The sequence below is a fragment of the Pelodiscus sinensis genome, chromosome 8 (genome assembly GCF_052426305.1).
Source record: "Pelodiscus sinensis isolate ZL-2025 chromosome 8, ASM5242630v1, whole genome shotgun sequence".
In the NCBI taxonomy this organism is placed as follows: Eukaryota; Metazoa; Chordata; order Testudines; family Trionychidae; genus Pelodiscus; species Pelodiscus sinensis.
Genome location: NC_143059.1, coordinates 51,659,487 through 51,672,353, shown reverse-complemented (window position 1 = coordinate 51,672,353; position 12,867 = coordinate 51,659,487). Strand labels below are relative to the sequence as shown.

Genomic DNA, 12,867 nt, shown 5'->3' with positions numbered 1-12,867 from the left:
TGAACAAAGATCCCACTTTTTTTCTAGCACAGCACACAGGATAAGCATTTTCAAACTCACTCCTTTTCCATAGAGACAAATCTTGAGTAGTAAAGCCCTGGGGCAGAACTGTACTCACAGACAGTTCAACCTAGACTGGAGCATGAACTTTGTCCCAAATTAGTTATTCCCTGGGTTTCTCCCTGCAGGAAATCCTGCTCATCACTCTGGTTCTCTCTTACCTACTTCTCTCAGAGTTGGAGATTTCTTCCCTACCATTTTAATCTCCCCGAGCTGCAAGTAATGAGACCTACTCTGGTTTAACTGCTAGGATAAGGCAGCAAAATAATTCTTCACTTCCACAAAGGTGCCAAAAGCTTTTCATTCACAGTACTCTTTCCATAAACAATACCTGGCTACATATTCCGTGCACAAACATTTATTGAAGAAGAGTTTCTTGTGGCACTGAGTAATTTCTGTATTGTAGACTTGCTAATAAAACGAGACTCAGACAAATTCTAGAATCTCAGTCACAAAGAGAAGAGTACTCTCACAGGATCATTCCAAGCAGATCAGATAACATGAAGGAAAGGACCACAGGATATGGGAGTTACTGAGACCTCCTTGATATGAAGATGAGAAGGAGAATGAAACAGATGCACGGAGAGGGGTGATAATAATCAAATCTTCCTTTGTGGTATCCTGTTGCTAGTACTGGTGTGACTATGTATTGATAAAATGATGTAATTATAGAGGCACCAGTCATAAGTCCATATGAAGGATGAGTTTTGCCCTTGAACCAAGATTTCAACCTCTTTATATTATGGATGAAGAATATGGTGTCTTCTCTCCAAAGTTCCACGACTTACTCTTTGAGTAGAGAATTAATTTTCTGAGAGAGTACAGGTAAATCGGCTTCTGAGTTTAAATGAATTTTAAATGGATCCTGTAAGAAATGCAGCACTTCTCAGGGCCTTTTCTACCCAAAATAATTTAAAATAAACCAAGTTATGGCATCCAGATAATCTTACCTCTCTCCTGTAATGATGCCATGAAATAAACAATCAACTAATCTAATTAGATTAACCTAACCTGGATCAATAAACTATTGTACTTATATAGTTACTAGAAGATTTACCTGGCACTGATTGGGTCTTTAGCTCAAATAAGTTTTGTTTTTCTTCATTTAAATCATTGTTTTGGAGTGGGAATGAGGGGTTCGGTGTGCTGGCCTTCCCCAGGGAAAGAGGACAATCCTAGGCCTCTCTCACTGCAGCAGCTTGGGGCCAGGTGAAAACTGCTTGTCCGTGGCTGCTGTAGCTGCAGCAGGCATAGTCGGGGACAAACACACAAAAAGACACACACAGACAAACTTTCTGAAATATACAGTAATAGTTGTCCCATTATCCATCCCTGCTGGCCCAGTGGGGCTATAGCCATCCTAGTCCCCATCTCTGGACCCCTGCTGTCCACTTCTGGTCCTTCTGCAGTATAATTGTCCCTCCTGCCAGACCCCTTGCCTTCCATTTTATGAGAAACAATCACATTCCAAGCACATCCTATTGTCCTGGCACAACCAACCCCTTACTTTGGTTTAAGTTATGGAAGGGGAAGCTGCATACCAAATTTGGTGGCCCTAGCTCTTACTATTTAGGAGTTCTTGAACAGACTCACAGATGGACAGACAGACAGACGCGCATTTCTAAAATATATAGCAAGAAGATCACACAGTGTTTCGACATGGCGGAGTTAAGTTTATTTGGGTGCCCTGTGTATTTTCATATACTTAAATGGCTACATTCAAACTCAAAAGAAATTCAACTTTGAATTACCTGCTGTAAAAATGCTTCTAGCTAAAATAATTAAAACAGGGCGTGGCAACCTTTCAGAAGTGGTGTGCCAAGATTCAACTTATTCACTTCTATTTACAGGTCTGCGTGCCATTGGTACTTTTAAAAGCCAATAATAGTCCTACTTACATTTTAGCAGCTTCATTAATAAATAATAAACAGCAAAATCTTACGCTATTGTGATCTTTGGCTTTGCTTTCGCTTGCTGAGTTCTCCAATCTCGGGCTCATAGTTTGAAACTTTAAGTAGCACACAAGCCTCTGTCTCATGGCCATACAGTCCCAGGCCGGAGGTGCTGGTGCTACGGCCACGTGGTCCCGGGCCAGTCCCAGAGTCTTGAGGAACTGTTGCCTCAGCCCCAACCACCTCAGTCCCAGCACTGCCTCCTCCCATCGCCACCAGGCGTAGTGCAGTCTAACCTGCTGCCAGGGAAGGGGGAGGGCTCTCCACTGCATGGGGGGCAAAGGGAGACTGAGCTCCCACTGCATGCCACTCAAAATCGATTTGTGTGCCACTTATGGCACGTGTGCTATAGGTTGCTGGCCTCTGAATTAAAACATTATGATGACTTTTTTTATCCTTAAATCGCTTTTATGCTCTCAACTTTAACTGCAGTTTACTCCGTGGGCTGCTTTGTTTTTTTGGTCTGGCATAGTAGTAAAAGAGTAACTGTATTAAGTTTATATGGCCCCCTCCCTGATTAATAGTGCACCTTTAGCCCACCATGCTAGGAGACCATTTCTCCTAGTATATTTTTTTTCATTTGTACTCATCCTGGCACAAAATGGCATTTTATTTAACTAACAAAATCATAGAATCATAGAGCTGGAAGAGACCTCAGAAGGTCATTAAGTCCAGCTCCCTGCTCTAGGCAGGACCAAATTGTACACCAATTTTGATTCTGATAAAATAAGTGATAATATGACTATGCTGCGAATAACATGTGGCACTGCCTACAGTAAATTTCATGAAGGACAATAAATAACATTTTAAAGTATGTATATAGCTCTTGCCTTTTCTTTCCAAAGCTTCAAAGTGATTTACAAACGGTACACATGCAGCACTTCTGACGTGCATCCTCCTTTGGGATGGCTGGAGGCAGCCACACAGCTAACCAGCTGTTTTGAACATGGAAAGTGAGGGGGGGGGGGAAGAGAGTATCAATTTAGGAGAACAAGAAAAGCCACTGTTCATAGAAGAAGTCCTCTGGGATAGTTCGAACACATTGCTTGCAGGCAGATTGGTTTGTAAGCAGAAAGCTGCTGAGGAGAGAGTTTGGGTTCAGATTACATTTCCTGTTTGGAGCCCATCTCTGTATTAAAGGTCTCATCTGATAGACCAGTGTCTCATCCAGCACTTCCCTTTCCTTTTGAGAGAAGATAACCTGCTGTTTATACTGCCAGAGTCTGAACTTTTGACTCCGAGATGTATCTCACGTAATCTAGCCCTGATGCCTAGATCCCTAACTATAATCTCCACCTCGTGCACTCATGCCTATGGGAGAAATGGACCTGATCCTGCGTATCTTCAGTTCCTGTGGACTCCAATGAAAATTGCATGAATTATTTAATATTCTTTCTGTGGTGGTAGATAGAGGACAAGGCCAGGCCAGGGCCCATCATTCTAAACACTGTACACATTTATAATAAATAGAAGTTCCTGCCACAAACAGCTCACAGCTAATAGGACAAACAAGAAACAAAAGGTGGATGAGACAAACAAAATCTAAAGAGGACACCAAGGACATGTCTGCACAAAGCGGAAGATTGATGCTGCCACGATCGATCTTCCAGAATTTGATTTTGCAGATCTAGTAAAGACCCACTCAGTTGAACTCAGAGGGCACCCCTGTCACTACTGGTACTCCTGCTCCTCACAAAGAGATGGGGAAGCCAACGAGAGTATTTACTCCCATCGCCTCTTGCAGTGGAGATGGCGCAGAAACCTGAACGACGGTATGTCAACACTGGCTGTGTAATCAATATTGCTGGAGTCATGAACCTTAATTCCCCCTCCCCCTTTAGCATAGACTTGGCCCAATACCAAAACAATAGGAGTTTAGCACAGAGGAGCTGTGGGTTTAACTCTTCACCAGTCCGTAGCAGTAAGCTCAGCTCACCACTTGCCGAGTAATAATCAGAGTTGAGTTTTAAGGCAAGGTTTGGAGAATAAGATGATGGCTGCATCAAACTTAGGACATGCAGCACCTAGCAGGAGTGCTCAGCACCTTATGGGATCAGCCCTGACATAAGCTTCACATGCACAAACTTCTGCTGTATAGTTTAAATATTTCCATATACCTACATATGTAAAATTGTCTGCAGGAGGCCAGAAACTGGAGGCATTTCTCTAATTGAAGGAGTTTCATAAAAGACACCATAGCAAATCTCCTAAGTCTACTGGAGAAGTAGTCAGCAGTATGATGTAACCACTCTGGGACAGAGTTTTTTTCTGATTTCCTGGCTTTCCCCTGCCTCACGCTCACCATTTTATCTCATATGGAAGTAGATACATAAGAGAGACTCCCGCCATACAGTCCACCAAATTAACTACTGGATTTCATGTTGCAGTCTGCTGATTCAATTCTGACTGTTGGAAGGAGAGCCTTGCCAGCAGTTTCCCTCACTTTTAATCGTAAACACTTTTGGACTCAGGAAACTTGTACTTTTTCTCCAGTTTTCAGTGAATTTTTGCTATGTATTCTCAGAGCAGACTGCTCTCTGGCGCACATTTTAAATATTATATTAGGTTAATAATTAGCAGTGTAGTGGGTCAAATACCATTTGCCAATACTCCAATACATTTGCTTAACAATTTATTTGTTGTATAGTGCTTGTAAGTGCTCAGTTTTCTGGGTGCACCACAAGAATAAGAACTAATCAATAAATGCTGAACACCATGAACTAGGGATGTGAAAGGTTAACCAGTCAACTAGTAAGCATCGTCCTTAATGGGTGATGCTTATCAGTTCCAGTTAATCCGTAAGGGCTGGAGCAGCTCTCCACTAGCCATAGACAAGGGGCAGTTCTGGACACCCAGAGCAGCTCCTGTCTGCAGCGGGCCCAGCACATCGCAGACAGGGCTGCTCCGGGAATCCAGAGCTGCCTCTGTCCATGGTGGCCCCAGCATGTCACAGGCAAGGGTTGCTCCAGAGGTCTGGAGCAGCCTGCAGCAAGGAATAACTCCAGCCCAGCCATGGTGGGACAAAGAGAGGGTGGCTCCAGCCCCTTAAATGGTTAACCAGTTAAAACTTCATGTTTAATCTGTTAGCCAATGAAATGGGATTTTACATCCTTGCTATGAAGAGCAAACCAATATAATTCTGCCTACCTTTAGCTGACAACATATAGTCCCATGCATGACCAAAGCAAGGAAACATATCAGATACACTATGGCATTACACACACATATCAGATAATATAAAGTATAAGCTCACATCTCTCATTCAAAGACATGTTTTGGCCAGGGAGGTAAAGGAGACTAAAGACTCCTCCATGAAATGGATATACTATGATGAGAATGATCATCAGCATGCTAATGATAAGTATATTATGAGATGTTTGAGCTACTGGACATAATTCAATTAAATTATCAGACATCTAGATGAACATAATTTTTTGGGGATAAGTCAACATGGATTCTGTAAAGGGAAATTATGCCTTACTAATCTACTAGTAGAAAAACTTAAACAACAAATAGTCTAGTAGCTCCTTAAAGGCTAACAAAACATATATATGGTGTTATGACCTTTCATGAGCACAACCCACTTCTTCAGATTACTGAATAGTCTAGTAGCACCTTAAAGACTAACAAGACCATCTGAAAAAGTGGGTTGTGCCCATGGAAGCTCATGATACCATCTACAGGTTTTGTTAGTCTTTAAGGTGCTACTAGACTATTTGTTGTTTTTTAAGTTTTTCCTGTTACAGACTAACTCGGCTACCCCTCTGAAGCTTTGAATCTACTAGAGTTCTTTGAGGGAGTCAACAAGCACGTGGACAAGGGGATCCATGGGATCCAGTGTACTTAGATTTCTAGAAAGCCTTTGACAAGGTCCCTCATGAAAGGCTCTTAAGTAAAGTAAGTTCTCATGGGATAAGAGGGAAAGTCCTCTCTTAGACTGATAACTGGGTAAAGGACAGGAAACAAAGGGTAAGAAAAAATGGTCAGTTTTCAGAATGGAGAGTGGTGTCCCCCAAAGGGTCCAGACTGGGACCAATCCTATTCAACTTATTTATAAATGATTTGGAGAAAAGGGTAAACAGTAAAGTGGCAAAATTTGAAGATGTTACTAAACTGCTCAAGATAGTTAAGAACAAAGCAGACTGTGAAGAGCTTCAAAAGAATTTCACAAAACTAGATGATTGAGCAACAACGTGGCAAATGAATTTTAATATTGATAAATGCAAAGTACTGCACATTGGAAAAAATAATCCAAACTATACATACAAAATGATGGGGACTAATTTAGCTATAACCATGCAAAAGAGAAATCTTGGAGTCATTGTGGATAGTTCTCTGAAAACAGACACTCAATGTGCAGCAGCAGTAAAAAAACAAACAAACAGAATGTTAGGAATCATTAAAAAAAAGGACAGAATATCTTATTGAGTCTATATAAATCCATGGTACACTAACATCTTGAATACTGTGTACAAATGTAGTTGTCTCATCTCAAAAAAGATATCTTGGCATTGGAAAAGGTTCAGAAAAGGGCAACAAAAATGATTAGGGGTTTGGAATGAGTCCCCTATGAAGAGAGATTAAAAAGACTGGGACTTTTCAACTTAGAAGAGGAGACTAAGAGGGTGAGGGTATGATAGAGGTCTAGAAAATCATGACAGACATGGAGAAAGTGAATAAGGAAAAGTTATTTACTTGTTCCCATAACATAAGAACTAGGAGGTCACCAAATGAAACGAATAGGTAACAGGTTCAAAACAAGCAAAAAGAAGTTTTTCTTTATGCAGCACATAGTCAACCTGTGGATCTCCTTACCAGATGATGTTGTGAAGACCAAGACTTTAACAGGGTTCAAAAAAGAACTAGATAAATTCATGGAGGTTAGGTCCATCAATACTTATTAGCCAAGATGGGTAGGAATGGTGTCCCTAGCCTCTGTTTGTCAGAGGTGGAGAATGGGTAACAGGAGAGGGATCACTTGATGATTCCCTGTTCTGTTCACTCCCTCTGAGGCATCTGGCATTGACCACTGTTGGAAGACAGAATACTGGGCTAGATGGACCTTTGGTCTGATCCAGTATGGCCATCCCTATGTTCACATGCTAATTAAAAAGGAAAAGTGACCCACACTTCGTAGCTCTCCATAAGCAGAGTTCTTGATGCAAGATAAGCAACTACCATTGCACGTCTCTGAATGAGCAGAGAAATTCTAGAGCAGCCTCATTCTCTTTCACCTGCTCCCATAGGCATTTAAATAAAAACTCATTTTCAGCCATATCAAAGACTACTGAAATACCTACTGAAGTCAGCATGGCCACCACCAGAAGGAGAGCACTAGACAAAGGTCAGAATGAAATCTCTATATTTCAGCTAAAAATAGTATGAATCTACAGGGTCAGGGCTGTGGATTTTACACATTATTCTGTTGACCACCTGAGAGAGAGCTACAGGATTGAACCCTATAGTAATTAAGGAAACACTACATATCCGATCCCCCCAGAATCATCTTTACTCACATCATCATTCTTGTTCAGTTATTGCAATGGTATTAAACTATTGATTTGTTTTATTTTACAATTTGTAAACAAATTGAAGCAACATAGAAATGAGAAACACTAGAAGACAAAGATGCAACAATTATGCATATGAGGAGTGAAAAATAATATAATAAAACTCAGGACTAACCCAAGAGTGACCAGAATTATTTTCATGTAATAGATTAAAAATTAGAAAAGCACTACTGTTTAGTGGTATTTATAGTACTGCTCTTCCATTTTGTTCTTGTCCTCTCAAAGTACACAGGAGAATGTTTCCATAATGTGAACGTTTTATCACTGCAACTACTGGTATGTTTACATTTCAACAGCAACAGCTCCATTATCACAGCTACCATTCAGGTCGAGGGTACCAAGAGTTCTCTAGGACTGTTTGTTCTTATTGTTATCATCATACAGAGTTTCTCAATGATGAATTTTCACAATCTCCCATTGTAATGTTTACTGGTTAGTGCACAGAGGGTTCATATGTTCCCCTGCCCTCTTCAAGTGCATGTGATCACATCAGCTCTAGTTATCCACCTGCAGGGTATTTGAGCCCCTGTACACTATGGGATAGGTTACTATGGAAATTTGTGTCTGTTTGTGCATAAGGGACTGAGCGACAATGCAATCTTATCCCAGGTTTACACCTAAAACTTAGGTTGACCTAGCTACAATGCTCAGGTATATGAAAAATTCATTACCCATGAGACATGCCTATTCAAATTTAAGCTCTGGTGTAGACACTGCTACATTGACAGAAGCATTCTTCTATTGACCTAGCTGCCATTTCTTGAGTGGGTAGATTTAATACAGTGAAAGAAAATCCCCTCTGATTGCTACACAACAGCAGCACAGCTGCAGGTATGCCACTGTAGTAGTACTATACCCTTAGTCACTGTGCAATTGTGGAGATTGTAAGCCCCCACAAATGGCTTTACACCATAGGACTCCTCTCTGTATTGTCTCATGGATAATGAAGCACGTTTGTTTCAGAGGGATGGTGCAATGTCTCTGGGACTCTGGAGAGATCAGTGAGCAGCTGCCCTCCACTCCCCCCGCAGCACCATTTTTCTTGAGTTTCCCATGGGGCAACGTGACTCCACATCATCACTAATGCTGGCCAACAGCTCCATTCCACAATGTGATCTAAGCCTACCCGATGGACCCTTTCATTTAGCCCAAATGATTGGAACCTGTGTTTCTGGTGTAGAAGGTCCTGAGGTCCATCTCCACTAATCACCTGCATCTTAAGCTGGGGGTCGTTTGTTGGGCTGGCCAGAAGAAGAGAGCAATTCTTGATGGCTAGGGCATGGAAAGGAAAGACATAAAATGGTTGGAGAAGAGGCCAGCATGATGGCTTACTCATCACCCAGGAACGAAGAGTTTTAAAACACCAGCCTGTGCTGGGACCCTCCCCTCATTCAAAGAGCAGAGTTGGCAGCACCTACCCTCCCTCCCTATTTTGGTGGCAAATATACTCGTTTATTGATTATATCTGCTGTGGGCATTATACTAGCCACCCCATTGAGGAAGGCTGGAAAAGAATTCCCTTTCCACCATATTGGTGCAGGGGTTTTTTCATCTCCCTCACAGCAGGTTCAGGTGGGCCCTGGTCATGCAGAACATAGCAGGTGGTAAGCTACATGTTGCAACTCATTATTTACATGTATAGTGGATGTTTAATGCAGGTACTCCATAAAAGAAGGCAACAATAATGGATAGATGTCTTGGAAAAAATGATTTAAGGAGAGGTATTCAGTGATTGATCGAGCTATGAGTGGTATGACATGGAGTCAACACCTATCATTATAGTGAGGAGGTGATTAATAAGGTCCAGGCAATGGATTTGCTGGGAGGGATCTGTACGGAAATGGTGGACGGGGAGTTAGTTGAAATCCCTCCTCCCTGGGAATTCTAGAGTCCTGGCAATGGATCAGTAGGAAGGCCCTCAGTAGAAAAGTGCGGGGCGGGGGGAGGCGCTAGTAAAGGCACTGCCACCTGGTTAATTATGGGAGAAAACAAGGGAGGATTAAGTGCACTGTACATGTTTTCTGCTGGATAGACCTAGACATCTAATAATAAACTTGCAGCCTGATTAAACCTATATTGAATGTCTCCTCTCCTTCTTTTGGCATAGCCAGACAATAACTATGAAGTCTTGGCAGGCATGGAGTCATTATATTTCACTGGGGAGAAACACCAGTTCTTCCTGTGCTACAGTCCAATGCTTATAGTTTGCTCGAGATGGTGTCATGGTGTTCTCTGTGTTAAATGATGCACCCTCACCAGCGTAAAGGAAGGCAAAGTTTGCATGCTTCATGTACTGAAAATTAATCTATTCCACAAATAAAATAAATTAAGGTGAGTAGTGCTGTTCCACTGGTAGCACATCTCTACAATAAATCATGTGTTTCTTGTACCTTGTTACTGACACATCTAATATATTGTTCCATTTTTCTTTTTTGTACTTTTAAAAACAAAAAAGACATTCCGTGAACTCTAATTTAATTGCAACACTTTAAGGCATTTAAAAACACATCACTAAAAAAACTGTTCAAATTACATTGCACAACAGTGACATAAGACAATCAGTTATTTCCTGGAAAAACACATAGCCTCTTCTACAATCCCAACTGATGTAATTTGGTTGTAAACAATAGGTCTACTTATGTGAAGAGTCCTGTAAGGGTTGCAAGAACACACTCCATATTAGTGTTGCTCTTTCTTCATACATATCCTTATTTCCACCATTTTTTGTTTAAAATTTACCTACCAAATTACTTTATTATGTTGCCTTAATATATGCAAATATTTGTTCTTTTCAACTATTATAAATTTAATACTTCTGGAATATGAAATAAAAGGGTTGGTTTTCTCCACTTTGACAGTTATGGCAAAATACATCAAAAGCAGACTATGCACACGCACACAACCCAAAAAAATATTTTCACAAGAGAAAGTTAAACACATTTTGGCCTTTCATTTTAGACACTATTTATTTCCAGTTTCTTTTATTATGAAATATTCTACTAAGTGAATTGACTTATGAGCTCTATCGGAATAATATGATTACTATTTTAAATACTGAGATTTTTTTCCTTACTCAATCAAGACTATGGAAAATGTTACTATTGTAGTGGTATTGGCTAACAATTGAAATTTTTCAGATGCTTTTCTTCCTTATTCTAATGAAATCAGATGCCAAACACTGCCTCCCCATTGTTATGTGTTTTACATGCACTACATCTACGTCATTTCTTTCTTTAGAAAAATAATATTAATTACTAACTTTCCTTTCAACTAATTTGTAGTACATCAGTATAGTATATGTAACCTATAGGAATGTTATACTGTTCTCTATTTTTATTCCCATATGAATAAAAAATGTGTTTTAGTGCACAAAACACCAGCAATAATACAAGGTGTATATGATATGCAACTTATAGCAGAATATGGAAATATTTTATGCAGAATACTATTCTGATTTCTTTTAGCCTCACCACTATGTTATATTAATCTATCTTTCTCTTAGAAGACACCAAATATTTGATCAAAGATTTATTTTTGTTTAAATCTAATTAGGATTTGAGAGTCAGGGAAAATTGGTTTTAACAACACTGAAATTCTTAGAAGTTTTGATTTAAAAACAATTGCTGTTTCATATTGTTTAAGGTTAAAACAATGTGCAGAATTGTAGGTCACCAGTGTTATCCTTTTTATGTTTTTAAAAATATATTAAAAAAAATAAAAACAAGGCAAGCTATATAATATTCCTTTGCAACACACAGAAAATTATTGCACATTGGATTTGCCATGAAATCTAAAACAGTTTCCAATTAATTTGGAAAAGCTCAACATGTACAAACTTACCCAAGCAACATTCTTTCTCCCAAGAAGAGTAGTTTATGGTGAAATAAATTTGACACACAAAAGGCTTGGTTTCCGGGGTCCATTTTGCATAAGGTTTAGCTTTGAAATCCAGCTGAATGTGTTCTGTACAGTTCAGAAACATGGGTTTCTTTTCTCCAGAAGGCATACTTGTAATCTCTGGTCTATTTGAGTTGCAGTGTTTTCTGGCCTTGTTCTGACTAGGCCAGCAGCCACTTGTTGCAATGGTAACAGGAAAAGCCAGGATCTGCCTTCTAAGTCGACAGGCATGAATAATTAATGTATTTTCACCTCCCATCATTAGCATTCCATTCAAGCAACCCAAATGAAGCGTTTCATTTGTTCTTTTGTCTTCAGAAAAAGACTCACTGGATTAATGAGGGCTATCTGTGAAGATAAAACCTGGGTCTGCTGATTTATTTAGTCTGATTAGTTAGTATTTGTGCTCTAAATGCAGGCTTTATTGACAACATATAAATTGTCAGTGGATTTCCAAGCTTATTCAGGCAGGCAGGTTACTTTCAGCTACAGCAACACTTTCAGGCTGCAGCACATGAATGTTTCATTTTCTTGACTTTAATATTTAAGCTGGTCTTCTTTGTTTCTGAGCAAAGTTAAGAACAGATCTAGAGGCATAATGCTTGCACATGTTTTTCTAACGATCTCTTGGTCTGTTACATAACACTTGTTTTTAAAAAAATGTTCCAGTTCTCAGTGGAAAGGAGTGAAAAAATTGCAAACAAAAAAATATCAGCTTTCAAAAAGTGATATTTTGGAGGTCATTTATTCCAGTTGGACAATTTCATTTTCATTTTCATTTTCATCTAAAATGTCAATTTAAAAATAAAACTAATAATGACATATGTCAATCATTCCAGAAAACAAGAGAAGTTACTTCTCACCTTCTCTCTGGATCCTGTTCAAGAGACTGAGTAGGGAGATTGCAGTGCAATCCATCTACTTCACTCATAGAAACAATAGACAAGACTATGCAGCACTTCAAAGACTAACAAGATGGTTTATTAGGTGATGAGCTTTCGTGGGCCAGATCCACTTCCTCAGATCAAATTGTGGAAGAAAATTGGCATGACCAATTGTCATGCCAATTTTCTTCCATAATTTGATCGGAGGAAGTGGGTCTGGCCCATGAAAGCTCATCACCTAATAAACCATCTTGTTAGTCTTTGAAGTGCTGCATAGTCCTGTCTTTTGTTTCAGCTAGACCAGAATAACACGGCTACATCTCTATTACTATTTCACTCATAGAGTAACTCCTCACTTAACGTTGTAGTGATGTTCCTGAAAAATGCTACTTTATGTGAAACAATATAAATAGGGAGGGTTGGGTTCCAGGGAATGTGAGTTTTTTTCAGCAGAGTAAAAGACAAGACAACATGTGATTACATAATTATTCAATTATACACTAT

At 39.7% G+C, this 12,867-nt stretch overlaps 1 protein-coding gene across 1 annotated transcript in view; it reads right to left on the bottom strand.

The window, feature by feature from the left end:
- The window catches only part of C8H10orf90 (chromosome 8 C10orf90 homolog), a 117,171-nt gene extending 105,522 nt beyond the window's left edge, over nt 1–11,649 (bottom strand). Inside the window, exon 1 of the mRNA XM_075935279.2 lies at nt 11,423–11,649. Within this exon, the coding sequence (XP_075791394.2) occupies nt 11,423–11,588 (166 nt within the window). The 5' untranslated portion in view covers nt 11,589–11,649. The remainder of the gene's footprint in view (nt 1–11,422) is intronic.
- Between the last annotated feature and the right edge of the window lie 1,218 nt (nt 11,650–12,867).